Here is a 27,250-nt window from a genome sequence, read left to right on the forward strand (position 1 = left end):
CAATTTCCCCTATAGTCCCCAATTTCCCCTATAGTCCCCAATTTTCCCCATGCTCCCAATTTCCCCCATCGCTCCCCAATTTCCCCCATTGTTCCAACTTTCCACTATTTCCCCCCATTTCCCCCAGCACTCCCCAGTTTCCCCCATCATCCCCCGTGCTGCCAACCCCGGAGGCGGCGGTTGCGGGGCCGTGCCCGTGCCCGGCGGGGCCCGTCCGGTAACGGCCCCAACGGCCCCCACCAGCCCCGGGGCCCCTCAGCAACGACCCGCGGCTCGCCCGGAGCGCCCGCCTCCGTGCTGGATAACCCAGCGGGGCCCGGCAGCTCCCGGGGCGCCGATCCCCGAGGGATTTATCGCCGATCCCCGAGGGATTTATCGCCGATTCCCGAGGGATTCGTTTATTCCCGAATTTCGGGGGTTTCTGCACCGCCCCCCCCCAGCCCTCACGCAGCGGGACCGCCAGGGGGCGCCCGCAGGAAGTGACGTCACGCGGCGGGCGCGCCGGGCTCCGCTCCGGTTCCCCGGGACCAGCGGCGGTGAGTGAGGGGGGCGGCCGGGGCTGAGGGGAGCGGGAGCCCTGGGAGCGGCCGGGAGCGGCTGGGCTGCACCGGCCGGGCTGGGAGAGCGTCAGGGGGACGCGGTGTGGGGTGCTGAGGGGACCTGGGGGGCTGTGAGGGGATGAAGGGGGCTGTGAGGGGATGAAGGGGGCTGTGAGGGGACTTGGGGGGCTGTGAGGGGATGAAGGGGGCTGTGAGGGGACTTGGGGGGCTGTGAGGGGACTGAAGGGGGCTGTGAGGGGACTTGGGGGGCTGTGAGGGGACTGAAGGGGGCTGTGAGGGGACTTGGGGGGCTGTGAGAGGATGAAGGGGGCTGTGAGAGGACTGAAGGGGGCTGTGAGGGGACTTGGGGGGCTGTGAGGGGACTTGGGGGGCTGTGAGAGGATGAAGGGGGCTGTGAGGGGACTTGGGGGGCTGTGAGGGGACTGAAGGGGGCTGTGAGGGGACTTGGGGGGCTGTGAGGGGATCTGGGGGCTGTGAGGGGACTTGGGGGGCTCTGAGGGGATGAAGGGGGCTGTGAGGGGACTTGGGGGGCTGTGAGGGGATGAAGGGGGCTGTGAGGGGACTTGGGGGGCTGTGAGGGGATGAAGGGGGCTGTGAGGGGACTTGGGGGTCTGTGACAGGACCTGGGGTGCTGTGAGGGGAGCTGTGGGGCTGTGAGGGGACTGAAGGGGGCTGTGAGGGGATGAAGGGGGCTGTGAGGGGAGCTGTGGGGCTGTGAGGGGATATTGGGGCAGGGGAAAGGGGGAGACGGTAGGGGAGCTGCCATGATCTCCCTCTCTTCCCTCTCCAACCTCACCTTCCTCCCCTGGCCTGGTGCAGCCTCAGGTGCGGCAGAGATGGATTCGCAGGACATGAAGGAGCTGCAGCAGGAGGTGATGGAGGAGCTGGGAATCTCCATGGAGGAGCTCCAGGAAATCATCGACAAAGAAGTGGACAACTCGGAGTGGGTGAGGCAGTGGAAGCAGCAGCTGGAGGAGCTGGAGCAGTGCATGAAGCACAAGGAGGAGGAGGTGGCCCACGTTGACCAGCTCATTGACGATGCCGTGAGGTGCGTGGCTGGACTGCCGAGGAGGGGGACGCGGGGGCCACTCCCGTTCCCTTCAGGGCAGACCCACGGTGTGGCTGGTTCATGAGCCACACTGGCACCCTCCCCCCAAGGCTTTGAGACCCTTCCCGTGGGCACTTCCCTCAGTGCTCAGGGGTAGCTCCTGGCCACGCCTGCGGAACCGGGGAGGCACAGCTGGTTTCCCTCCCCCAGGGCCATGGACAAGTGCGAGACGCTGGCCAAGGAGCTGTACTCCATGATGGGCCTGCGGTACCGGGAGAGCAGCTCGGAGGACGAGGCGCCGGCGGCCACCGAAGTGATCGAGATTCCGGACGAGGAGGAGGACGACGACGTCCTGAGCGTGGACTCGGGCTGGAGGCGCAGTTCAGTGTCCCCAGCAGGGCAGGGGACGGCTGGGGATAAGGGAATGCTCTTAGCTCATGGGGAGCGTCTGCCAGATCCTGTTTGTGTCCCAGAATTCTTGGAGTCCCAGACTGGGATTTCGCCCTTTTCCCACCTGCCTCACTGTTGTCCCTATCAAATAATTCCATGTGAGGTTGAGGAAAAGCCTTGTCTGGCTGTATTTCCTGGCAGGGATTTGGGATGGGCACTTTTCCTTGTTTCCTTCTGCTTTCTGTGATTTAATTAGGATGGATTTTTTTTTCCCCACAAAAAAGGGTTTTAAACCACTGTTTTCTTCTCACTCATAGGCAGCAGCAGTCCCAGAATCTTCAGGGATCAGAGTCTGGTGAGTGGGGAGGCTCTGGCTAGAGATGTTTCCTCATGGGTTTTCCTGAGACACAGTGTTGTGCTAGGTGCAAAATACCAAAAGTTTTCCCGTGTTTCCTTTCTCTTTCCTCCAGCTGCGGGAAGCAATGGCTGCCATGAGGAAATCTGCCCGGGATGTTGCAAAATTCATGGATGCTGTAAACAAGAAAACCAACTTGCAGGAAGCACAGAAAGGTGTGGGAGCTTCCAGGGGCTGTGTGCCCTGGCCCTGGGCCTTTTCTTCCCAAAAGGGAAAAACAAAGATCTGCTTTTCCTGCTAGAAATCTCCATTCATATTTATTGATCCCAAAGTGCTATTTTAATTTAGGGCATACTGGTTTTGCATTCTTGCTTTTTCCCCAAGCTGTTTCCATTCAGTAAAAAGGAGGCACTTGGGCTGCCTGAGGGGAAGGAAAGCAGAAATTCTTCTTCCAGAGCCGAGCTTCCAGCTCGGAAGGGAGCTTTGAGTGGTTTAGGACTGACTTTCTGCTGTTGTTACTTGGTAGATGCACAACCCCCTCAGGAATCTCCTGGCACTGCCCAGCCCATCACTGTCCCTGCAGCCCCTAGCAATGATCTCAACACTGATGGGGACCTCAAAGTGGGCATGAGGATTTTGGGGAAAAAAAGAACGAAGACGTGGCACAAGGGGACGTTGATTGCCATCCAGACGGTCGGTATGTGCTGTGCATGGGGCTTTCCTAGGATTTTGGGTGGGAAACCTGGACTAAAAGCCGTCAGAGCACCTGGAAGGGACTGTGTGAGCAGCACACCTCCACTGCTTCACCCTCGAAATTAAATCCTGAAAGGCTTTGAAGTGAATTCTGAATTAATTCTGAATAAACGGATCTCAGAGTGACCCAGAGCGTCGGAATTCCGCTGTGAAATCACATGGCATTTGTTTATTTTCCCATTTATTTATCTCCTGTTTGCTTTAAAATGTTTTTCCAGGTGTTGGCAAGAAATACAAAGTGAAATTTGATAATAAAGGAAAGAGTTTGCTCTCGGGCAACCACATTGCCTACGATTACCACCTGTCTGCTGAGAGGCACCACGTGGGCAGGAGGGTGGTGGCCAAGTACAAGGATGGCAATCAGATGTGGCTCTATGCTGGGATCGTAGCTGAGACCCCCAACGTGAAGAATAAAGACAGGTATTCCTTATTTCCCCATCTCTGTTTTTTTGTTTTAGGCCAAAAAAAAAAAAAAAAAAAAGGTTTATTTGAATACCCTTCAGGTGCTGAATAGCGCCCTCCTCAGGAATGTGATTCTGACTTTCTTCACCTTTCTTATCTCTGAAAATTCAGGGTGGGGCTTCCACTCTTGTTGGTGGCCCTGAGTCAGGAATTAGATCTGCTAATTTATTCCAGTTATCATCCAAATGTTGAGTCTGGGCTCCTTGAGGTGTGAAACAGTGGGAAGAAATAGGAGCCCTGGGAGGGTAGAGTGGCAGCGGTGGTGCCAAAGCTCTTTAGGAGGAGAAAGAGCAGGTTTGGAGCAGCTTTTTTGGGAATAAAAAAAGGGCAAGGCTGCAATGACCTATTAAAATAAAAGTTTGTTGTTTTCCTGAAGTGATAAACGATTTAATCTCCCCGGATCTGATGTAAATTGTGTTGGATTTTATCTGATCCATTTAATAACTGAAAATGAGCTGAATTTCCTACTCAAATTGCAACTTTTCTCCTGGTTGTCATGCTGATCCCTCATGCTACAGCTTTTGTACAGCTCCAGGACTCAGAGGCACTGGGTTGGTGACTTATCCATCTTCCCTGCAGAAACCAGCAGCAATTAAACATTTTCTCTTCCTTTGTCTCCCTTTCCTGGGGCACAGAGAGGATTTGGAGCAGAGGAAAGGGCCTGGCTGGGAATTGTTTGAGCAGCCACGGAGAGCACAGGGAGCATTTGGAGCTCTTCATTCTGTCCTCACCCAGGACTGGGCTGTGTCCAGGAGGAGCAGGAGAGGTTCTCCATTTCCATTCCGTGGTATGAGGAGTGTTCTCTTCAGCTCCCATTCCCAATTCCCGTTTGTTTTCCAGGTTCCTGATCTTCTTTGATGATGGCTACGCGTCGTACGTGAAGGAGTGGGAGCTGTACCCGGTCTGCCGGCCACGTGAGTGATCCCTGTCCCTCCTGGCCTGCAGAGTTTTTGGGTCTTGGGAAGAGCCTGGGTTCAAAAACAGGCTTGTCTCTCGTGGTGCTGAGCCTGAAGACATCTGAAATCCTGGTTTATTGCCACGGTGGGTTCAGGATGTCCCACCACCAACATTCCAGCCCTTGGTTTCACCCCTTGGTTGACCTTAGTAAAAATGCACCTGGGATATCCTAAAAAAAAAAAAAAAAAAAAAAAAAAAAAAAAAAAATAAATAAATAAATTAAATGTTCTCTCCATTTTGTCCTATTTCTTTTCTCCCTTGTGTGCCTTTCCAAACAGTGAAAAAGGCTTGGGAAGACATTGAGGACGTTTCCTGTCGGGATTTCATTGAGGAATACATCACTGCCTATCCCAACCGGCCCATGGTGCTGCTGAAGAATGGGCAGCTGATCAAAACTGAGTGGGAAGGGACCTGGTGGAAATCCAGAGTGGAAGAAGTGGATGGAAGTCTGGTGAAAATCCTTTTCCTGGTAGGAATTTCCCTTCTCCCATTAGGATTAAATTTGAAGCTGGGGGTCTGATCAGCTGTTTTCTTTGCTAATCATGGAAGTATTGAGGTTGCAAGAACCTCTGAGGTCTTGGAGACCCTGAACCACGTGCCCAAGTGCCACATCCACGGGAGTTTTGGACAATTCCAGGGACAGTGACTCCACCACTGCCCTGGTCAGCCTGCCAGGGCATGAGCACCCTTTCCAGGAAGTTTTCCCTGATACCTGATTAGAGATTTCAACATAAATAATTGCCTTTGACAATTTATTGTCTGTTCTGACTGCTGTTTGTCAATCCTCATTGTTGTCTCCTTGTGCTCACTCTATGTCTCACTCCAGGAAGCTCTTCCCATGGGAACTGCAAGTGTTTCCTTCTCGTTCCCACAAGAGGACAAACGTTGCGAGTGGATTTACCGAGGTTCCACACGCCTCGAGCCCATGTTCAGCATGAAAACTTCCACAGCTTCCACCCAGGAGAAGAAGCAAAGTGGGCAAACCAGGACTCGTCCCAACGTTGGTTGGTGGCATCTTTTGGTTTCATTTAGATCCTGGGATTTAACTGGAGGGTGGTTTGGGTTTTTTAGCAGAATTCCTGGAGATTTCAGGTTTCTAGGTTTTGGGTTTTTTTCTCTTTTTTATGACAGGAGATTTCAGATTTCCAGCAAGTCTTTTTCCCTGGCACGGGAGATTTAGATTTCCAGGGTTTTTGTCCTCAGGCATAGGAGGTTTAGATTTCCAGTGGGATTTTTCTCCTGGAATAATGCCACAAAACCAAACTGCACTTGGGTGAAGTGACCAGAATTTTTGGGGGAGTTGCTGTGCTCTGACCTTGGTGATGATTCACCATTCATTCCAAATCCCTCTGTTTTGGTTCCTTCCAGGAACAAGTCAGTGTCTTGGGGCCCGTACAGCCAACTTGGGATAACATTAGAGATTTTTCCTGTTGACTCTCTGCTTTTTCACCTTCCCCACCAGGTGCTGTGAGGAGCAAGGGTCCTGTGGTCCAGTACACCCAGGATTTAGCAGGAACTGGTCCTCAGTACAAGACTCCAGAGCCAGCTGCACGTCCCACGTCTCCTCAGCCTGCGGAGATGGAGTAAGTACCAGAGCCACCTCCAGCACCTTCCACCTCTTTGCTTCTCTCCAGCACTCAGCTCTCTCAGGCATCACCTTTTCTGTGCAGAGGAATCCTCAGGTGCAGGTGTCCTCCATGGCTTTAGCCATGATTCTGGGGGAAAACTTCTACCTAAAGCTGCTGGATGAATGAATAACTGGGGGCGGGAGCCGAGACCCAACACTCCCCGAGCCAAATATTCCTCCTCAGGGCTAAAGCTTCGCACTTGCCTTTCCAAATTAGACCTTTGCTCTTTTTCTTCCCAAAATCTGAATTGCTCCCTCGTGTCACGATCCAGGCGCTGGCCCCCGGCTGCCTTGTGTCCCTCCACTTGGACTGACCTGCTCGCTGACCTCGCTGGGAATTCGGGATCAGTGGTCGGTCCCGGTGGGCACGGAGCAACCCACGGCCAAGCCGCTGCCAGGGGCCCAAGGGGGACATTCCCGGAGCTGCAGGCTGAAGGAGGCCTGGAGGAAGGAGGAACTCGGCTTGGTGATGAAGGGAATGTGTTGGAGGACACCAGGGAACCTGGGAATGTGCTCTGAGACTTTTTAGGGGAGGGAGAGGCTCTCCCAGTTCATTTTTGCCAACACTGTGGATTTCCCATCCGGATTTTCGGCCGCATGGCCCCGTGCCAGCACGTCTTGTGGTCTGACTGTGCCCTGCTGGTGGGGCATGAGGGAGGCAGGACATGTCCCAGGTGTGAGCAGCCTGTGCAGGAGGTCAATCTTTATTCCTCACAGGCTCTCCAGGTGTAGCAGCAGCTCAAACCCCACCTGCCCCAGCCGGGGTCTTGGTGGCTCCTCTCCAAGCAGCAGTGCAATATAACCCAATTTACCCCTGGAAACACACCCTCTGTGCTGGCCTGACCAGGATTTGGGAGGGGAAGCCACAAGAACATCACCTTTTCCATAATGCCAGAGAGATCCTGGATGATGGAGGAGGTCCTGGAATGCACGGCTGGGCTCCCACCCCTGCAGGTCCCCCATGTGCAGGGAAGAGCTGGGCTGGGACTGGGACACCCCAGGACCATGGGCAGTGTCACAACACGAAGACAACCAAGCTGGACCTGCAGCCCCAAGTGTCATCACCGAATCCTTTCCCATTCAGGCCTTGCAGTGCTTTACAAGGAATTTTTTCCCTTTTGGGCTTGGCTTTAGGACATGGTTTTTGTGCAGCTGCTTCCCTGCCCTTAAATCCCAACTGCCCCTGAACAGGGGCAGGAGGCAGCCAGGCCTGGCCGTGTCCATGCTGGTCCCAGGGATTCTGTGGGGTTCAAACACTTGGATTGCAGATTATTAAAACTAAGCACAGTCTCCTCACTCTGGTGTCTTGTTTCCTCTGAGGAAAGCCTGGGTTTCTCCCCCCTCTTTCAAGTTCTTCTCGGTGTTGTCATCACTTCTGACTGCTTTAAGCCTATTTTGTCTCTTGCTCCTTTTGAGATGTGTTTGAACACTTTGCTTTCAGGCAGCTGTTGGCAGAAGCCCTCACACATTCCTCCTCTCTTTGTCTCGTCCCTTTCTCCCCAATAACTTCACTGTTTTTCCTCTTCTGCAGCTGGTTTGATGTAGTTTTCTGTTTTATTGATGTAAATTGGTTGAAAACCTCCTGGAATGGTTTGGAAACCTGCAGTTGATTGAAAACCCCTGAAATGGGTTGAGAGCCTGTTTTTTTAAGAGCCTTTACTAGCACTTTCATCAGGGATGTTATTAAATTCACTTGCACAATCTTATCTTGTTCCTTAGTCCTTGCAAGAGAATCCCCTGGATTTGTTCCTCCTACTCAGGCCTAGTTGAGCCTCTGGAAACTCTAGTTTCTGCTGATCCAGGGGTTTCTTCATGGCCTGGTTTGTCCAGCTTCCTGGAATTAAGGCCTTGGGTGTCCTTGTTACCCTTGCCTCATTTCAAAATCAGAAGTCACTTGGAGCTATAGCTGAGTTCTGAAATTCAGAGTGGTTGTGGGATTGCTGTAGCAGAAACAGCCAGAAATGGGCTGATTTTCACACTCACTAGGAAAAAAAACCACTGCTAGGACTCTTCTGTGTTTCTGAATTCCATGGAGCAGTATTATTTTGGTTCCCACCAGTTGCTTTTCCATGTTCCAAATCAGCTTCTTCTTCTCTCCTGCAGATGCTCTGACACCCAGCTGGCCCAGGGCAGAAAGCAGGTGGCCAAGAAAAGCACTTCCTTCCGTCCTGGCTCCGTGGGCTCCGGGCACTCGTCCCCGTCCTCCCCTGTCCTCGGGGACACCCCGGTGGCCGGGAGGACGCTCCCGGCCCCGCAGCACCGGTGAGCAGGGCTCTGGTTGGGACACATCCGTGAGTCCTATCTGGGATGTGGGACATGTGTGGAGTCTGTGTGTGCTGGTGGGTTTCTGGTGGGGATTCAGCGCTCACATCGTGGAGTGGTGGAATCACCGAGGCTGGAAAAGCCTCTGAGTTCATGGAGTCCTCCCAGCAGTCTGGGCTCCATCCTTCGATATAAGGATTCTTTGCAGTCACGCCCCAGCCCAGGGCCAGGGGCCCCTGGGCACATCCTTTGGCCATTTTCCCTGGGAAAGAAAACTCAGCAGTCCAGGTTGCTGATGTCAGTTTGTAGGGCTCCCTTGGGTCTATCAGGGCAGCAGAAATTTGAGGAGGGGACAACTTAAGTCTGGGGTCCATCCTTTGATATAAGGATTTTTTGCAGTCAGGGCCCAGCCCAGGGCCAGCGGCCCATGGGCACATCCTTTTGCCATTTTCCCTGGGAAAGAAAACTCAGCAGTCCAGGTTCCTGATGTCACTTTGTAGGGCACTCTTGGGTCTATCAGGGCAGCACAAGTTTGAGGAGGGGACAACTTTGCTCTGGTGTCCATCCTTCGATATAAGGATTCTTTGCAGTCAGGTCCCAGCACTGTGCTTGGCGCCCCGGGGCACATCCTTTGGCCATTTTCCCTGGGATGTGCATTTTCCACAGAGCCATGTCCCCAACTGCCACATCCACTTGTGTTCTGAGCACTTACAGGCATTGTGACCTCACCATGTTCCAAATCCTGCCCGCCCAGCTCCTGCTGGTCACACCGTGGCCGGTCTAAGCCAGGTGCTGTTGCCCACCTGGCGTCGTGTCCATCCTCTGTCCACGTGCAGAGCCCTTCCTTAACCCCATCCCTCCTCTGTCCCGCAGCGGCCCCAGCAGCGGCCCCTCTCAGCCCTTGCACGGGATGATGGACCGCGTTCCCAGCGAGCCGTCCTACCGCGCCCCACTGGAGAAGCTCTTCTACCTGCCGCACGTGTGCAGCTACGCCTGCCTGTCGCGGGTGCGGCCCATGCGCAGCGACCAGTACCGCAGCCGGAACCCGCTGCTCATCCCGCTGCTCTACGACTTCCGCCGCATGACGGCGCGGCGCCGCGTCAACCGCAAGATGGGCTTCCACGTGCTCTACAAAACGCCCTGCGGGCTCTGCCTGCGCTCCATGCACGAGATCGAGCGCTACCTCTTCGAGACGGACTGCGACTTCCTGTTCCTGGAGATGTTCTGCCTGGATCCCTACGTGCTGGTGGATCGCAAGTTCCAGCCCTACAAGCCTTACTACTACATCGCCGACATCACCAAGGGCAAGGAGGACGTGCCGCTGTCGTGCGTCAACGAGATCGACAACACGCCGCCGCCGCAGGTGGCCTACAGCAAGGAGCGGATCCCCGGGAAAGGGGTGTACATCAACACCAGCTGGGAGTTCCTCGTGGGCTGTGACTGCAAGGACGGCTGCAGGGACAAGTAGGTGACTGCTCCTGGGTGAGGGGACAGTTCTGGGGCTGTGTGAGGTTCCCAGGGAACAACCCAAGGTGGATCTGCTCTGAGATTTAAACTCATGCAGGTCAGTCTGTTGTGAGTTTCGTGGTTTGGGTCAGAAGGGACATTAAAAATCACCCAGTTCCAACTCCTGAGATGGACAGGGACACATTCTGCTATCCCAGGTTGCTCCACCCTGGCCTTGGATACTTCCAGGGATGAGAAATCCACAGCTTCTCTTGGAATGGAGTGGAATCAAACCACTTCTCTTGGTTTGATTCTGAGTCAAACCCTTTGTGCCCATCTCTGCCTGAAGATGTGATTTGTTTTCCTGTCTCCAGGCTGATCTCATGTGTTTTCCTGTGTCTCTCTGCAGATCCAAGTGTGCCTGTCACCAGCTGACCATCCAGGCCAGTGGCTGCACCCCTGGAGGGCAAATCAACCCCAACTCAGGCTACCAGCACAAGCGGCTGGAGGAATGTCTCCCAACAGGGTGAGCAGAGCCCTCACAAGCACCAGCCCCAGGTCCACCGAGAGGGAATTGATCCTGGATATCCCAGTGCAGGTGTGACCACCTGCCTCTGGTCTTGGTTCTTCCAGCTGTGGAATGGTTTGGGTTGGAAGGGGCCTTGAGGATCATCCAGAACATGGGTTGCTCCAAGCCTGCTCCTCTGTGATCTCTGTGCATAACCCCAGCACTGCCAACAGCCACAGACTTTGGGATGTTTCTTTATCCTGGAAGTTGTCACCCTTCTCCTTTCTTCCAGCGTTTACGAGTGCAACAAGAGGTGCAAGTGCAACGTGAACATGTGCACCAACCGCCTGGTCCAGCACGGCCTCCAGGTGCGGCTGCAGCTCTTCAAGACCCAGAACAAAGGTTGGGGCATTCGCTGCCTCGACGACATTGCCAAGGGCTCCTTTGTCTGCATCTACGCAGGTGGGAGCTCACCTGGCACGTGGAAATCCGTTCTGTGGAAAGAGGGGTAGCCAGAGATGGGAATGGAGCTGGGAAAGGGGTTGGAGCACAGGGAGAAGGGTCTGGAGAACTCCTGAGGAAGCTGGGGGGACTCGTCCTGGAGAAAAGAAAACTCAGGCGGGACCTTTTGGCCCACTCCAAAGCCCTGGGAAGGTTTAAATTGGACATTCAGGAAAATTTCTTCCTGGGAAGGGTGGTCAGGCCCTGGCAAGGCTGTCCAAGGAGGTGGTAGGGTCACTGTCCCTGAAACTGCTCAAAAGCATGTGGTACTTGGGGACATGGCTCAGTGGTGGCCTGGGCAGTGCTGGAGGGAACAGTGGGACTCAGAAGCTCTTCCAACCTCCACGATTCCATGATTCCAAATTGCAGCAGAAGGGGTGTGAAGCTCCTGCCATGCCCGTTTTGGGCACCGGAGGGTGAAAGCTGAGCTGATGAACTTGCCCAACGTTGCAAGAACCCTTGTGGTGGCAGTGCCAGTGTCACGAGACATCCCCCGGGCTGTCCTTGAGGTGACCCAACCCCAGCCCTGCTTCCTGTGCTCAGCAAACCGGCCGGGCCCGGCACAGCCCACGAGATGCAGAAGTTGCACTGGGGTTGCGTTGGCTCTGGAACGGAGCCACCCACGGGCACAGCCAGAGCCTCTGTGCTCTTCCAGCCCTTCCAACGCTCTGCTTGAGCTGCTCTGTAGAGATTTCGGGGCTGAAAATCTTGATTTTAGCTCAATCATAAGCTTCAGAGTTTTGCTACGTCAAGAAACGGGGTTGTCTTTTCCCAGCCCAGCTTTGGAATAAAGTGGTGTCATCCCTGTTTCCTCCTCCAAAGTGAGCTTTGGAGAGGATAAAAGAGAAAACTCACTCTTCATTTCCTGCCCTTCCCCAGGGAAAATCCTCACGGATGACTTTGCTGACAAAGAGGGGCTGGAGATGGGTGACGAGTACTTTGCCAACCTGGACCACATCGAGAGCGTGGAGAACTTCAAGGAGGGCTACGAGAGCGACGCCAAGTGCTCCTCGGACAACAGCGGCGTGGACCTCAAGGACGACGACGACGACGACGAGAACACGGGCACGGAGGAGCTGGAGGAATCCAACGAGGACAGCTCCGACGACAACTTCTGCAAGGACGAGAACTTCAGCACGAGCTCGGTGCTGCGCAGCTACGCCACGCGCCGGCAGACGCGCGGCCAGCGCGACCACGGCCCCTCGGAGACGGCCTCCAAGGACTCGGGGCCAGCGCGGCCCCTCGGCCACGACGAGCCCGCCACGGCCCCGCCCTGCAAGCTGCCCGTGTCCGAGGAGATCGCCAAGAACAAAGTGGCCTCGTGGCTGAGCTCCAACAGCGTGGCCGAAGGCTTCCAGGACGGCGAATCCTCATCCTTCAGGATGGGCGAAGGAGGAGAAGCCAAGGCTGTGAAGATGGAGATCCCTGCTGAGAGGGAGAAGGGCTGTGCTTCCACGCCGGGAGATCTGAACGGAGAGACAAAGGCAGCCAAGAAGGAGGTGAGGGGGAGCTGAGGGAACCGGAGAGTTACAGGCAGGGAGGTGCTCCTGTGCCAGTGGCTTTTCTCCCCATACAGCACATCCACAGCTGTCGGATGTCCCTGTGCTCAGCTCCCCTGGCTTCTCTTGTTGTTCAGGGAGGTGCTTTTCCCCTCCCAGGGAGGGAGTTTGTGGCACAAGAGGCTGCAGAAGTCACTTGATGCCAGCAGAGGTGAACATCCTCCTGCCTGGGGACCTGAGGGACAGGGACATGGAGGTGGTCCCTGTCCACCCCCTGCTCCAGGGAGGGCACTTGGAGTCCCCCAGGGAGGGGCATCTCCGTGCTGGGTGTCACTGGATGTCACACTGAGTGTGGGGACAGGCAGCATCTCACTCCTGAGCTGGCATTTTGGGGAACAATTACATAGAAAGGCTGGAGAGTGCTCGAGAAGGGAGAGATTCCAATCATCTGTGCTTCTCCCCTCTGCAGGAACCTGAAGAACCAACCAAAACTCCTGGGTAAGATTCCCTTAAATCGTTTCTTCCTGTCCTGCGGCACAATTTCCACCTGGCCTGTGGGCAGTTTCCCTGGAGATCCAGGTGTGACTTGCTCGTGTTGTGCCAACCCTGCAGGCTGAGCAGCTTGGGAAGGAGGTATGGCTACAACCCGTGCCCGCCCAGGCTGGAGGGCATCCGCAGGCCGGTGAGTGGGACGGTGCTGCTGCAGAGCCGCCGGCGGTCCCTGGCCCTGCCGCCCTCCTCGGAGGTGAGTGGGACCCCCAGGCTGGAGGAGGCTCCCCCAGACCCCTCCCATAGCAACCTCAAACCTTCTTCTGGGTTGTTTTCTGCCTTTGGTTCCCAGTTGAGCACAGGGGTTTGTGGTTGTAGCTGTGATTTTTTGGAGGGCATTCTCTGGATTTTGGGGGTCTTTTGTGGATCTGAACAATCAAAAGGAGAGTGTGGGATTTGGGTTGGATTTGGCACCTTGGTTTGCACACCTGGGACCCATTGTTTGGCAGAGCCATCTGCAGGAAGCCATCCTGGCGAACTATCCTTGTTTTTTGGACTTCTCCCTTCCTTTTGAGCACCTAGTGCTCCAGGATCTCAAGCAGAACTCAGCAGACCCCCAAAATCCCACAGGTGTTCCAAACACCGACCTGTGGGATGTGGTGCCCAGAGGGGGATCCCCTCCCGAAGGGTAGGAGGAACAGAGGGGGTGAGCTGGAGGAGAGCACCATATTCCTGGGGAAAAGGGAGGCTGGGATGCACTCCAGGAGCTGTTCCTGTCCCCAGAATGTGCTGATGGTGTCGAGCAGCACCGACAGCGACGAGGAGCACAGGGCAGGGCAGGCCCCGGGCACAGCCAACGACAGCGACGACATCCAGACCATTTCCTCAGGATCCGAGGAGGAGGAAGGGGAGGACAAGAAAAATCCATCATCTGGGTCAGGTGAGGGGGCAGATGAGGGCTGAGGGTGAGAAGTTTTGATTGGAAAGCACCAGGAACATCTTGTGAGGCTGTAGCAGCTGCTCCTGTCGTGTCCCACAGCTGAGGTTGGAACCTTCCCCTTATGTTTGGCAAGACAAAACTACAAAATCTGCTCCTCAAAACCAGCTGGTTTTGGGTATTGTAAGAAAAAGCAACAGTGAGGCTTACGGTGGGTCTGCAGGGTGATGCCAGGAGCCATCCTGGAGCGGTGTTTTGGCTCTGAGGGGTTTGTCACCTCTTGAGTGAGCAGCAGGGTTGGGGACAGCACTGCCCCGCGTTCCTCTGCTGGAAGCTCCCATCTCATGGCAGGTCCCGTGAAGAGACAGGTGGCTGTGAAATCCACCCGAGGCTTCGCCCTGAAGTCCACCCACGGCATCGCCATCAAATCCACGCCGCTGGCGGCGGCCGACAAGGGCGAGAGCGCGGGGCCCGTGCGCCGCAGCACGCGGCAGTTCTACGACGGGGAGGAGAACTGCTACATCATCGACGCCAAGCTCGAGGGCAACCTGGGCCGCTACCTCAACGTGAGTGGGCACGGGCACGCCTCGGGGCTGCCTGCCTGCTCAGTGGGGCTGTTCCTCCCCGAGACCGGGGAAAAGTGGGAAAAGAGCAGGTCTGGGAGGATGATGCACCTTCCTGAGTGAAAGAGCAGCTGCTCCAGCCGGGTGGGAGCAGGAATGGCCCCGTCAGTCCTTGCGGAGCCCGTTACCTTTGAGTGTGGATCTTATGACTCAGCCTGGGCGTGCAGCCTGTTCCAGCAGGATTCCGCTGGATGCAGCGGGCAAACCAGGAATGCTGCTTGTTTATAAAGGCTGTGTTCAGTGCTGGCAGCTCGGCCTCCCTGCCCGGGCAGCAGCTCAGGCTCTTCCCTGTTGCCATTACAGCACAGCTGCACCCCAAACCTCTTCGTGCAGAACGTCTTCGTGGACACCCACGACCTTCGCTTCCCCTGGGTCGCCTTCTTCGCCAGCAAGTGAGTCCTGGAGTGCTGGGAGGGGCTGAGGATTCCTGGGCTGTGGTGGGACCTGGCTCCATGGCCAGGGCTGGGTGTTCCCTGCTCCTGGAAACTCCATTCCCAGTTTCCCGTCATTCCTGTGCAGAAAAATCCTTGGTGGCAGGTGAAATCCTCTCTTGTGCTGGAAATCTTGGTGTGATTTCCACCAGCTTTAGACCTTCCTAAAGGGCAGAGTAAGGCATGGAGCAGCCAATTTCCTTTGTTGTTTTACTCCCAAATCTTTGAGTCGTGGTGAATCCCTGCCGTGTGCCTCCCTGCTCCTCCAGTGAATCCTCACGGGAATGATTCACCAGGGAACTTTATCCCTTCCTCCCTGCTGCCTCAGCCTCGTCCTGGAGCGCTCACATGGAAGTGTGGCTTCCTTCTGTCATCGAGTTTCTCCTCTTTTCTGGAATAGTCTCACCCATCCCGTGTGTTTTTTCTTTCCCAGGCGGATCCGAGCGGGCACGGAGCTGACCTGGGATTACAACTACGAGGTCGGCAGCGTGGAGGGCAAGGAGCTGCTGTGCTGCTGCGGGGCCATCGACTGCCGGGGCCGGCTGCTCTGAGCCACCCCTGCTCCCAGCAGCTCCCGCTTCCCCAGAGGCCTGGTGCTCACTTTCCCTCAGTGAGGGTAAAGTTTCTTCTCAAGATGTTCTCAGTTCTCCCATTCACTTGGAAAATCACAGATGGACACAGAGCAGGAGCGGACTCGGGCTGTGCTGGGGGGTGATTCCCAGGCCCTGGGCTTCTCCCACCTTCCAGAGGCTCCAGTTATCCCACAAGACAACAGGCTTCCTCAAGGAATGAGCTTTTCCTGCTCTCTTCCACCTTTCCACCAAATGTGAGGCACAAACTTCCTTTTTCCAACAGCAAGCACTTCCCCAGTATTCCCAGGAAGTGCTTCCCAGCTGGGACTGAGACCTTGAAGGTGGGAGGGAGGATGGTGGAAAGAACCCCTGGAAGACTGGACCAATCAGGATTTATAGAAGTGACAGAAGACAAAAAGTATCTGTGTTCACCTGTGAGCTGTAAAGAATCTTTTAGTTGCTAAAAAGCAATAAAAGTGTGTTTTTCTACGAAAAACAACCTACCTTGATCTTGAGACACAGCAGAGAAACCTGAAAAAGCAGGGTTGAACTGCTGCCATCATCCTTGTTTCCATGGGGTTTGCAGGAAAAATGCCAGACCTGGATGGGCCCGGGCAAAGGGATAAGGAACTCCCACATTTTCACCTTTCCTTCACCTCTCCTCAGAACAAACACTCCTTAAACCTTCCACTTGGGAAAATTACGGAGGAGCGGGTTGGGATTTTTTTGAGGAATTTTTTTGAGGAAGCAGATCCGCTGCCTCTCCCCATCTCCAACCCTCCCAGAATGTCACGGAGAGCCCCGAGCTTGGCCCAAACTCCTGCAGTGAAGTGGCAGCAGGGACAGCCCCAGGCTGGCCTTGGGTACCCGGGCAGGGAGGGAGGAAGCAGCGAACCCACACGGAAAATCATCAGGATCTGACAGCCACAGGTGTGGGGCTTGGGTTTCTTTTTTGTTTGGGGGCAGGAAGGAGGCGAGGCACCAGGGCAGATCCAAAGGGTGCAAAAAAAACCACTCTTGAGAACTGGAAAAGAGGTGAGGTTTGACAAACCGGGATCAAATCTCACATTGTTGACGTGGAAAAGCCCAATCTGGGGGGGTGGTGGAGTCGATTCCAACCATCCCAGCCCCCCAAAACCAACACCAGCCCACTCAACGCAGCCTTGCACAAGAGAGGCTTGTTGGGGTTTTTTTCTGCTAAATAACCTTTTTTTTTTTTTCTTTGTAAAATAAAACCTCTCTGGGGCCTCTGGAGCTCCAGTTCCATCCTGAGCGTCCACCTGAATGGAGGCTTTGTCATCCCAGTGGGGCTGCAGCTCCTCAGGGAATCCAAACCCACGCTCCAGCCTGGGCTTGAAGACTTGGGGAACTTTTAGGAGAAAAAAAATATATAAAAACCATCAAAATTCTCAACTCTGCCCATTTTTAGCATTGCCTAAGGGATCTATGCCAAAATAAGGCCTCACCTGTGCCACTCACAGATTATGCCCAAATCCTCTAATTTTTTTTACTCAAGTTTATTAGTTTTTTTAACTTTTAATATATTTAACTTTTTATTTTATTAAAAAAAAAAAAAAAACAACAAAACACGTTTTGGTCTGACATTGGTTAATGGTCCTTTCCCCCCCCCCCCACCCTCCGTGCTGGGAGGTCTCACAGCATCCCGGGGGATGCAGGAGACAGAGCCAAGCCCGGCTCCTTCTGTCTTCCAAATAAATAGAAAGAAAAAGCAAAAAAAAAGAAAAAATCAGTTGGAAATTTGTCCTGTTACAGCTGGGAGAGGCCACGGAGAGGGAGAGACTCAAAATCCATTTACCGAAGAGAAATGAGAGGATTAAACTCTGTGAGACACAAGGAGTGACTCAGCCCCGCAGCTTCCTTCCCCCAAGTCCTTCCATAGTGTCATCCCATCATTTAGGCACTGAAACACCCAGGAATTCCCTGCTCCTCCCTCCCAGTTCGGTGGAGCAGGGGCTGAGCCGGCTTTTCCAGCCGGACACAGGTCAGGGAAAGGGGTTTTTCCCCTCCCTCCGGTGAAGGAATGGTTGGGAAAGTAGGAATAACACGGAGCCCGGCGAGGGGCCGGGGCCGAGCTCTTGGCCAGAGGCGATCCGCGGGGCTGCGGGGCGGGACGGAGCCGCCCCGGCGGGACGGAGCCGCCCCGGGGGGACGGAGCCGCCCCGGGGGGGTCCCCGCCTGTCCCGGGAACCGCAGTGGATTAAGGCAGCAGGTGAGAGGTGGAAGGGCACCAGCGGTGAGTGTGAGGCAGAGCTGCGGCCCCGCTCCGCAGGGGCTGGGCCCGGCACGTCTCCGGGGTCCCGGTGTGGAGCGGCCGGAGGGGCCGGGCCGGTGGCAGGAGGTGGCAGCTCTCGGGTCCGGGGCGCTCAGTCGGTCTTGCGGTGGTTGTTGTTGAGGACAGGGTGGCCATTGGAGAGGGGCCCGTTCTTGGCCACCTCCTCCTCCTCCTCCGAGTTGTCCGTCTCCTCACGGTCACTCCGCTCATCCTCCACCACCTGTGGGCAGAAGGAAAAGGGGGTTCAGGCAGCAGACCCCCATTTTCCTGCCGTGCCTCAGTTTCCCCATTGCAACCACAGTGGTTTCTCCCCACCGAGGGCTCTCTGGGATCTGGGGAGCCAAGGGCAGTTGGGATTCAGGATCTGGGGGTCTCCCCTGCATCCTCCATCCATCCATCCACCCCGAGCGGGTCCTTCCCCCTCGATGTCCCCACGGCCCCCTCTCACCTTTCCAGTTATGAACTTCTGGGCCATGCGGATGATGAGGTAGGCCCAGAAGATGTGCAGCAACTGCAGCACCACCATCATGAAGTTGAAGAAGTAGTAGCCAAAGAAGGCAGGGTAGAGATCCAGCGGATAAACCACCGTGCAGTGCATGATCCTGCCAGGAAAAACCACTCCTGTCACGGGCAGAACCAGCATCCCACCCCCCGGGAGACTCCCCCAGCCCTGCCTCAGTTTCCCCCGTTCCCCAGCGGAGCTCACCAGAAGGGCAGGATGACCAGGCGGGTGATGATGAAGACGGCGGCGAAGACGATGAAGATGTTGTTGCAGGTGTTCCTCCAGCCGGCGTAGTTGAACATCTTGGCAGACTGGGGGGGGCAGAGGGGGTGAGCTGGGGAGGGGGCACAGGACGGGGGTCACGGTGACATCAGGGGAGGGGGGGACACACCAACCTCCAGCAGATAATCCGAGGAGTCGTGCAGGGCCATGATGAGCGTCCCGGCACGGGTGTAGTTGGCGAACCAGGAGAAGCTGATGAGGATGATGGTGGCCACGTGGTGGATGATTTGCTCTTTGAAGTCCTGCGCCCAGAGCAAAGGGGAGCTCAGCAATGGGGGGGTTACAGCAGCCCCCGTGTGTCCCCACATCCTCCCAGCTGCTCCCTCCTGCCCACCCACCACGAGGGTGAAGCAAACCCTGCCAAGATGTCCCGGTGTCTCCCAGAGCCCCCACCTTGCGCTTGACGTCGGAGGCGATGCTGAAGAGCAGGGACCAGTAGAAGGAGAGCTCGATCATGTAGTACCAGTACTGCGAGGGCAGCATGCTCTGCGGGCAAGGGACACGTTGGGGGGGACCTCTGTGTCCCCCAGAGGGGTTTGCTCCCCTTCTCTGGGCACCATCTGGGTGCCCTGAGGGCCCCCAAACCCCCAGGGGTGCCAAGAGACCCTCCTGCACCCCCAGTTCCCACTGTTGATCCTGGGAAAGACGAGGGCTGGCAGGAGTGAAACTGAGGCAGGGCTGGGGGAGTCTCCTGGGGGGTGGGATGCTGTTCTGTCCGTGACTGGAGTGTTTTTCCCTGGCAGCTGGGATGGGATCCGTGCTCACCTGGATGGGATATCCCTTCCACACCTCCCGGAGGTCGTAGAACCAGGGTTTCTGTGCGAGGGGAGACACAGGAGTCAGAGGGGCCAAGGGGCCTGGGAGAGCACGGGAGGGGGGCAATACTCACATCCACTATGACAGCCATGCCAGCAATGAAAGCAATAAGGTAAAAGGTGAATCTCCAACTGGAAAAAGGAAGCAGACGGTTCTCAGACGGGCACCGGGGAGCAGGAGGGAGGACGGACCCACCGGCCCCGGATCCCGCGTCTCCCACCCTCCCAGGCAGCTCGGCCCAAGCTGAGACTCCCAGAGCCCCCCCAGGAGGAGGGACGGTGACACCAGGCAGGAGGGGGGGGTCTCACCTGGCCTCCCGGAATTTCTTGAGCAGGCTGGGCCGGTCCTGGTTGCGGCGGCGGCGGAACCAGCGCTCGACCTGGCGCACGGTGCAGCCGCTCTTCTTGGAGAGCATCTCCACGTCGGCCTGGGGACAGCAGGGCAGCCCCACTGTGTCACACAGCCCTGGCTCTGCCACCCTCACCCCACCCCAGGCACCTCTGGGGACCCTCACCTGCTTCGGGTGTTTGGTGGTGGCAGCATAAAACTTCTCCAGCACGGCATTGGGGGTGGCTTTTAACCGGACCTTCTCCTTGACATTCAGGAGCCCGGCCAGGGGGGTGGCCACGTACCTGGGGAAGCAGTTGGGGACATAAATGTTCCCATTCCTGTCACCTGGATGATGTGGTCCCATCAAAGCCACACAGGGACCCACAACCGCTCAGTGCCTCGGTCTCCCCACCCTGCTGCGCCTCCTCCAGGGTGGGTTTTGCCACAGAGGAGCCCCCCAGGTCCCTCTGTCACGGGCTGTCCCCACTCCGTTGAAGGGTGGCCCCCCCTTCTCTTGCCATCCCAACAAAGCCGGGTCTGTTCCCATTGTTTGCCCAACAAATCGCTCCCTAGGCACCGTGTTTGTGTGGGGAAGGGGGAGCACAGGGGTTTGTGGGGGGGATCAGGACCCCCAGCTGGGCTGAGCACAAGGTGCCACACGCCAGGGCTCAGCCACAGCCCCCAGGGCACGGGGAGAGCCGGGGCAGGGGCTCAGGATCCGTCCCCACCCCCAGGGAAGGGACTCACGTCTCAAAGAGGTGCCGGACAACGAGGAAGACGAAGGCCAAGGGGAGGGTGATGTACAGGTCAGAGGCTTTGGCATAGACTCGCCCATCCCGGTCCTCCAGGTCAGCCCAGGTGAGGTTTGCCGGGAGCCAGAGCCGTTCCCACCAAAAATAGCTGTACAAGGTCTGAAACATGCTGAGGGGAGGGAAAGGGGGAGAGGTGAGGGGGGCATCTCCGAGGAGACGACTGATCCCACAGCCCAGCCCCACCAGGCACCCCAAATTCCACCTCTGCTCCCAGGGAGGCCCCGGTGAAATCCCCGTCGGAGCAGCCGGCTCGGGCAGCCGGGACTTTGCTCCCTGCAGCCCGGAGGTCAGAGGGTGATCATTAACAGGGGCCCCAGTCCCGCTTCCAAGCGGCAGCTCGGGGCCCTGGAACCCGCCCGAGGGGAGAGCTGGGCTCCCGCCTCCGCAGCCACACCGGGATCAGGAGCAGGGAGAAACCCCGGCTTCGGTTTCCGTGCCGAGAGCCGTGCGCGCATCCCGCGGCTCATCCAAACCCGATTCCCGGTGGGAAGCGGCGGCACGGAGCCCACCGCCGGCCTTCCCAGGCCGGGCACAGCACCAGCCTTGCGGGATTAGGGATTTGCTGGCCACACAATGAGCACCTTTGTGCCCTAAAAAGGCCCCGGCAGGGGAAGCCGCCCCTCAGCGCGTCCCGGCTCCCCGTCCCTCTCCCCCGGCCGCTTTTGGGGAGCCGGGATGGGGTGGCATCCAAAACCCGGGGCAAGCGAACCCCCGAGGCGGCGCAGGGATTGCGGCGAGGCCCGGGGCGGCTCCGCTGCGCTGGGGGAGGAAGAGGAACCACCGTGGCCGGTTTCGCAAGGGCAGGCGGGAGGGAGGTGCCGCAATTCCCGGCTCCCGCGGCTCTGCCGCGGGCAGGTAACGGGAGGGCGGCGTGGGAGGACGGGGTGAGGCCCCGGTCAGCGCCGGCAGCTCCTTCTCCCCCGGGGCACCGGCAGCGCGGCGGACACCGGGCCGGCGGAGGGGGCACCGCCGGGCCGCAGCCCTCCCCCAGAGGTGATTTTAGGAGCGATCCTGCTGGAAACCGACAAAACCCCGGCGTTTCCAAGCCGTGGACGGAAAAACGGCACCGGGAGGGCTCCGGGCCCGGGGGCTGCGCTGCCGTACCGGGTCGGGGGGCAGCGAGGGCCCCGCCCCGCCCGGGCGGCCCCGCCGGAGCCGGCCGAGGGCGGAGGGAGGCCCGGGATGGCTCCGGTGCGCGCCCAGCGCCCGCAGAAAGGCCCGGCCGCGGCGGGGGGGGCGAGCGGGAACCGGCCCGCGGCCCCCGCCCCTCCCGCAGCGGGGAGGCCCCGCTCGCCCCGGCCGCACTCACCCGCAGCCGCCGCCGGAGCCCGCCCGGAGCCCGCCCGGAGCCCTCACGGAGCCGCCGCCGGAGCCCTCACGGAGCCCTCACGGAGCCCTCACGGAGCCCTCACGGAGCCCGCCCGCCCCCTCCGTCCCGCGCGCGCCCCGCGCCAGGCAGCGGCGGCAGTGACGTCACCGCAACCCGGGAGTGACGTCACCGCAACGCCGCGGGGAGCGGCGCCCGCGGCGGGGCGGGGCGGGGCCCAGGCGGGAGCAATCGACCGCCGAGACGGGATCCGTGCAGCCCCTATAGTAGACGGCCCTATATGTGCCCCACATTCCCCCTATAGACAGCCCCACATGTGCCTCACATAGACGCCCTATAGGCCCCGGGGTGCCCCATACAGACCCCCTATAGACAGCCCCACATGTGCCCTACAACCCCTATAGGCAGCCCTATATGTGCCCCCCAACCCCTATAGACAGCCCCACATGTGCCCCACATACCCCCCCCATACACCCCCTATAGACCCTGGGGTACCTCATATATACCCCCTAGAGACAGCCCTACATGTACCCCATATACCCCCCCATAGACCCTGGGGTGCCCCATATACACCCTCTATAGACAGCCCCACATGTGCCCCACATACCCCCTATAGACAGCTCTATATGTGCCCCACATTCCCCCTATAGACAACCCCACATATGCCCCACATACCCCTCCTATAGACACCCTGTACACCCCGGGGTACCCCATATACATCCCCTATAGACAGCCCTATATGTGCCGCACATTCCCCCTATAGACAGCCCTATATGTGCCCCCCATACACACCCTATAGACCCCAGTGTACCCCACATAGACCCCCTATAGACAGCCCTGTATGTGCCCTGTGCACCCCATACACACATCCAGGGTACCCCCTTATATGTCCCTCTGCACAACCTTGTGCAGGCCCTGCGCCCCCATATGCCCCTGTACAGCCCCGTGTGTGCCCCCGGCTCCCCCGAACCCCACCCGCGCCCCGTTTGTGCCCCCGGCTCCCCCGAACCCCACCCGCGCCCCGTTTGTGCCCCCGGCTCCCCCGTGCCCCGTTTGTGCCCCTGGCACCCCCACACCCCACCCGCGCCCCGTTTGTGCCCCCGGCTCCCCCGAACCCCACCAGCGCCCCGTTTGTGCCCCCGGCTCCTCCGAACCCCACCCGCGCCCCGTTTGTGCCCCTGGCACCCCCACACCCCACCCGCGCCCCGTTTCTGCCCCTATGGAGCCCCACGACCCCACTCGCCCCTGTCGCCCCCTGGCGGCCGCGCCGCGCCACTGCACCCCACGCAGGGACCCCGAACTCGCGGCGGAACCGCGACCCCAAACCCCCCAAACCCCAAAACCCGCGTGTCCGTGGAGCGCAAAGCCCCCACTGGTGTCAGGCTGCCAGATCCGTGTGCAGGGGGGAAAAGTCCTTTACTTGCCAAGGGCTAAGGCCACATTTTGAGCAGGGGGTGCACGTGTCCCCCCGTCTGTACGTCCACCCGTGTCTCAGAGCACGGACTGAGGTGTGGGGGTTCCCCCTGAGTGGGACCCCCCTGTGTTAAGGCCACTGGGAAGTTTGGGGTGGTCCTGGGGGTGGCCTCAGAACGTCACCCCTCACCCGTGTGTCCACTCCAGCCCACAGGGACCCCCCAGGATCTCCACGGGGGACGCAGAGTGGGGACTCGGGGGGCTGTGGGCGTGGGGACCCCACGGGCACGAGGTGCTACAGGAGGGTGCAGTCCAAATCCGGCCTCTGCCGCTGCCGCCGCTCTCCGGCCAGACGCCCGCCCGCCTGCAGGGACAGGGACGGGGGACAGGGACAGAGGGACAGGGACAGGGACAGGGACAGGGACAGGGGGACAGGGACAGAGGGACAGGGACAGGGACAGAGGGACAGGGACAGGGACAAGGACAGGGCTGAGTTGTGGGGGGACCTGCAGAGACCCCCACAACCCCCCCAGGGCCATCAGCACCCCCTGGAGTGGGGGTTACCTGTGCTGGGAGCAGCTGAGGAGCAGCAGGGTGAGGATGAGGATGAGGATGGTGCTGCTGGTACTCCTCGTGCTGCAGCTGCCGTGCCAGCTCCAGGTCGCTGAGCACGGAGGGCGAGTCCAGCCCCTGCTGCAGGGACAGGGCCACCATGTAATCCTGGCAGGAGCACAGAGAGAGGGGTCAGCACCTCTGGGATGCCCCGTGGAGCCGGGGTGGCACTCGGGTGTCCCCTGCTCGTCCCTCACCTGGTCCACTTGTCTCTGCTGCCGCCGGGGGTCCGGGGGGGCCGCGGTGGCCCCCTCCTTGCCCAGGGGGTGGCTGAGGTGGAACTCGGCGTCGCAGAAGCAGCTGTCCCCATCCACACTGTGCAGGCTCTCCCACACCACCCCCTCCTCCTGCAGGAAGCCCTGGTCCGTCACCAGCAGGTAAAGGTGGCCCTGGGCACAAGGGACGAGGGACAGTCAGGCGGGTGGGTGTCCCGGGGGGGGCCCAGCAGGGTCCGGGGCCGCACCTTGTGCTTGATCATGGTGCTGAAGTGGTTGTTGCGGAAGAAGACGCCGAGCTCGCCCTCGCGGGCGCGGGCCGTGAGCTCGCAGAGCCCGTGGAAGGTCAGCTGCGAGGCCGTGGACTCCAGGAACTGCTCGGCCACCAGCCCTGCGGGGACAGCGGGGCCATGGCGGGGCTGGGGGCGCCCGGCCGTGCCCCCCGGGCCGGGAGTGGGGCCCTTACCTTGGCTCACCAGGCTGGAGTCGCTGGCGTGCTTGCAGGTGATGATCTTCTCCACCAGCTGGTTGTAGCTGAGCCTGCCCACGGCCTGGACCTGCTCCGGGCTCTGCGGGGCGCAAGGGGCAGGGGGTGAGCTCCTGGTGGGCACGGAGGGGGTCTGCGAGGGATGGGAGCACCCAGTGCGACCTCCTGCCGTGGTCAGAGCAGTCATCCACCGGCCAAGGTCCAAAACCCCGTCCCAAACATCGCAGAGGGCTTTGGGTTGGGAATTTCTGGGATCATCTGGATGGCCCCAAACCGGGACACCTCCTGCTAGACCAGGCTCCTCCAAACCCCATCCCAACCTGGCTTTGAGCACTCCCAGGGTTGGGCCATCCATCCTCAGCTTGGTCAGGACGAGCCCCAGCCCCTCACAGCAGAGCTCTCCAGCCCTGGCATCACCTCCGTGGCCCCACAGAAGCCAGCAGCCAGGTAGGGGGGCTCACCTGGGGGTCCACCAGCCAGCCGTGGTAGAGTGGGATGTTGAGGAGGTCGAAGACGATGCACTCGGGGGTGTACTCGAAATCTGAGACCCCCGTGAACCTGACGTTGACGTCCAGCCCTGTCGAGAGCTTCGGCAGGACCGTCATGGTGTCGCTGATGTTCTGGGAGGCAGCAGAAACACGGGGGGCAGGGGGTCACTCCTGAAGGTGCCACCCCAAATCCAGCAGCCAGCCAGACAATGGGCTTGGACCTTCTGGGGCTGCTCCTCACCTGCTGGAAGTTCAGCTGCAGCCCCTCCGAGGTGTCCCGGGGTTGGGTGGCCAGGATGCAATTCCCTGCGAGGCAGCGGGGTCACCCCTGCCCCAGCACTGGGGCGGGAACGTGGGGGTCCCACTGGGGTGGCAATGTGGGGGTCCCAGTGGCACTGGGGTGGGAATGTGGGGGTCCCACTGGGGTGGGAATGTGGGGGTCCCAGTGGCACTGGGGCAGGAACGTGGGGGTCCCACTGGGGTGGGAATGTGGAGGTCCCAGTGGCACTGGGGCGGGAACGTGGGGGTCCCACTGGGGCGGGAACGTGGGGGTCCCACTGGGGTGGGAATGTGGGGGTCCCAGTGGCACTGGGGTGGGAATGTGGGGGTCCCAGTGGCACTGGGGTGGGAATGTGGGGGTCCCACTGGGGTGGGAATGTGGGGGTCCCAGTGGCACTGGGGCAGGAACGTGGGGGTCCCAGCAGAGCCCCCACCCCACTCCTGACCCAGAGCAGGGCTGTGGGTCCCCACTCACCCAGATGTGCCATCAGCTCCTCGGCCGTGATCACCTCCTTCTGCGGGGGCAGCTTCACCTGGGGGCGGCCAGAGGGGGCTGAGGAACATCCCCGGGCCCCTTCCCCTGGGGATTCGGGGTCCCCCCGAGCCCCCCCGGGCCCCGCTTGCCTTCCACTGCAGGAGGAGGATGTTGAGGATGGCCAGGAGCGGGCAGGGCCCGTTCTCGCTCTGCGTCACCACCGGCGTCCGCTGCCCTTTCCAACGGATCCACTTGACGCAGTAGAAATCCTCATCCCGGGCGGGGGGCCGGGCCCGGGGGGCGGCCGGCGGGGACCCCAACTCCCGGGGAGACCCCAACTCCCGGGGAGACCCCAACTCCTGGGGAGACCCCAACTCCCGGGGGGACCCCAACTCCCGGGGAGACCCCAACTCCTGGGGAGACCCCCATTCCCATGGGGACCCCAACTCCTGGGGAGACCCCCACTCCTGCAGGGGCTGCACCTCAGGGGAGCCCCTCGGGGGTCCCTCGGGGCCGGACCCCCCTTCCCGCTGCCCGGTACTGGGAATTGTGTCACCAGTACCAGGAATTCCGTCACCAGTACCAGGAATTGTGTCCCCAACATTGGGAATTTCATCACCGGTACTGGGAATTGTGTCACCGGTACCGGGAATCGTGTCCCCAACATTGGGAATTGTGTCACCGGTATTGGGAATCGTGTCCCCAACATTGGGAATTTCATCACCAGTACCCTGAATTGTGTCACCGGTACCGGGAATTGTGTCACCGGTACTGGGAATTGTGTCACTAGCACAGGGAATTGTGTCACCAACACTGGGAATTCCATCATCAGTACCGGGAATTGTCTCCCTGGTACCGGGAATTGCATCCCCAACATGGGGAATTCTGTCCCCAGTACTGGGAATTCCATCCCCTACACTGGGAATTGCGTCCCCAGTACTGGGAATTGCATCCCCAACATTGGGAATTTCATCACCAGTACCCTGAATTGTGTCACCGGTACTGGGAATTGTGTCACCAGCACCGGGAATTGTGTCACCAACATTGGGAATTTCATCACCAGTACCAGTAATTGTGTCACCGGTACTGGGAATTGTGTCACCAACATTGGGAATTCCATCATCAGTACCGGGAATTGTGTCACCGGCACTGGGAATTGCATCCCCAACATTGGGAATTGTCTCCCTGGTACCGGGAATTGCAACCCCAACATCGGGAATTCTGTACCCAGTACTGGGAATTCCATCCCCTACACTGGGAATTCCGTCCCCAGTACTGGGAATTGCATCCCCAACATTGGGAATTCCATCCCCAGTATCGGGATTTCCGTCCCCAACACCAGGAATCTCGTCCCCAGTATTGGGAATTGTGCCCCAAGCACTGGGAATCTCGTCCCCAGCTCCGGGAATTCCGTCCCCAGCTCCGGGAATTCCGTCCCCAGCTCCGGGAATTCCGTCCCCAACACCAGGAATCCCGTCCCCAGCTCCGGGAATTCCGTC

At 58.8% G+C, this 27,250-nt stretch overlaps 4 protein-coding genes across 6 annotated transcripts; 1 reads left to right on the top strand and 3 right to left on the bottom strand.

Annotated features, from left to right (window-relative positions):
* Positions 1-484: 484 nt before the first annotated feature.
* Positions 485-15,919, top strand: SETDB1 (SET domain bifurcated histone lysine methyltransferase 1). Its single transcript, XM_021542085.3, has 22 exons — positions 485-536; positions 1,380-1,608; positions 1,819-1,988; positions 2,316-2,353; positions 2,469-2,568; positions 2,880-3,050; positions 3,325-3,526; positions 4,409-4,482; positions 4,804-4,994; positions 5,352-5,529; positions 5,988-6,108; positions 8,256-8,414; positions 9,288-9,878; positions 10,270-10,386; positions 10,661-10,830; positions 11,749-12,368; positions 12,838-12,866; positions 12,981-13,113; positions 13,641-13,797; positions 14,146-14,360; positions 14,721-14,809; positions 15,282-15,919. Exons 2-22 carry the CDS (start codon positions 1,397-1,399, stop codon positions 15,397-15,399), a joined length of 3,855 nt encoding a protein of 1,284 aa, XP_021397760.1. The 5' UTR covers positions 485-536; positions 1,380-1,396; the 3' UTR covers positions 15,400-15,919.
* Positions 15,920-17,613: 1,694 nt separating this feature from the next.
* Positions 17,614-21,891, bottom strand: CERS2 (ceramide synthase 2). 2 transcript variants are annotated; one of them, XM_021542071.2, is made up of 11 exons: positions 21,765-21,891; positions 20,391-20,564; positions 19,828-19,945; positions 19,622-19,740; positions 19,387-19,444; positions 19,263-19,313; positions 18,891-18,983; positions 18,611-18,739; positions 18,420-18,526; positions 18,162-18,315; positions 17,614-17,933 (listed from the first exon to the last, which is right to left on the bottom strand). In XM_021542071.2, the coding sequence occupies exons 2-11, from the start codon at positions 20,561-20,563 to the stop codon at positions 17,805-17,807; spliced, it is 1,131 nt and encodes a 376-aa protein (XP_021397746.1). In that variant the 5' UTR covers position 20,564; positions 21,765-21,891; the 3' UTR covers positions 17,614-17,804. The 2 variants fall into 2 exon arrangements, with proteins under 2 accessions (XP_021397746.1, XP_021397745.1); XM_021542070.3 differs by lacking the exon at positions 21,765-21,891 and adding an exon at positions 20,658-20,716.
* A 1,288-nt stretch (positions 21,892-23,179) lies between these two features.
* Positions 23,180-26,081, bottom strand: LOC110476860 (ubiquitin carboxyl-terminal hydrolase MINDY-1). Of its 2 annotated transcripts, none has more exons than XM_021542142.2 (9): positions 25,901-26,081; positions 25,752-25,809; positions 25,239-25,303; positions 24,971-25,129; positions 24,489-24,591; positions 24,271-24,413; positions 24,005-24,196; positions 23,760-23,915; positions 23,180-23,559 (listed from the first exon to the last, which is right to left on the bottom strand). In XM_021542142.2, exons 2-9 carry the CDS (start codon positions 25,762-25,764, stop codon positions 23,491-23,493), a joined length of 900 nt encoding a protein of 299 aa, XP_021397817.2. In that variant the 5' UTR covers positions 25,765-25,809; positions 25,901-26,081; the 3' UTR covers positions 23,180-23,490. The 2 variants fall into 2 exon arrangements, with proteins under 2 accessions (XP_021397817.2, XP_077645540.1); XM_077789414.1 differs by having other exon boundaries at positions 24,005-24,154; positions 25,901-26,007.
* LOC144247749 (uncharacterized) lies at positions 25,806-27,169 on the bottom strand (the record flags this gene model as incomplete). The annotated part of the gene is made up of 2 exons (XM_077789316.1): positions 25,806-25,856; positions 25,901-27,169. Coding segments are annotated over 2 exons (1,320 nt in total), but the record flags the coding sequence as incomplete, so codon positions are not given.
* Between the last annotated feature and the right edge of the window lie 81 nt (positions 27,170-27,250).

Source organism: Lonchura striata, chromosome 33 (genome assembly GCF_046129695.1).
Source record: "Lonchura striata isolate bLonStr1 chromosome 33, bLonStr1.mat, whole genome shotgun sequence".
Lineage (NCBI taxonomy): Eukaryota > Metazoa > Chordata > Aves > Passeriformes > Estrildidae > Lonchura > Lonchura striata.

What these genes read in the sequence shown, in the direction of transcription:
- SETDB1 (XM_021542085.3), top strand. Translation starts at nt 1,397, where the DNA reads ATGGATTCGCAGGACATGAAGGAGCTGCAGCAGGAGGTGATGGAGGAG. An exon ending in CAAAGGCAGCCAAGAAGGAG is followed by an intron (nt 12,369 to 12,837) that starts GTGAGGGGGAGC and finishes TCCCCTCTGCAG; the next exon opens with GAACCTGAAGAACCAACCAA. An exon ending in GTCGCCTTCTTCGCCAGCAA is followed by an intron (nt 14,810 to 15,281) that starts GTGAGTCCTGGA and finishes TTTCTTTCCCAG; the next exon opens with GCGGATCCGAGCGGGCACGG.
- LOC110476860 (XM_021542142.2), bottom strand. An exon ending in TGCAGCTGAACTTCCAGCAG is followed by an intron (nt 25,130 to 25,238) that starts GTGAGGAGCAGC and finishes GCTGCCTCCCAG; the next exon opens with AACATCAGCGACACCATGAC. An exon ending in CTCAGCTGCTCCCAGCACAG is followed by an intron (nt 23,560 to 23,759) that starts GTAACCCCCACT and finishes CTGTCCCTGCAG; the next exon opens with GCGGGCGGGCGTCTGGCCGG.
- CERS2 (XM_021542071.2), bottom strand. Translation starts at nt 20,563, where the DNA reads ATGTTTCAGACCTTGTACAGCTATTTTTGGTGGGAACGGCTCTGGCTC. An exon ending in CCACCAAACACCCGAAGCAG is followed by an intron (nt 19,741 to 19,827) that starts GTGAGGGTCCCC and finishes TGCTGTCCCCAG; the next exon opens with GCCGACGTGGAGATGCTCTC. An exon ending in CCTCGGATTATCTGCTGGAG is followed by an intron (nt 18,527 to 18,610) that starts GTTGGTGTGTCC and finishes TGCCCCCCCCAG; the next exon opens with TCTGCCAAGATGTTCAACTA.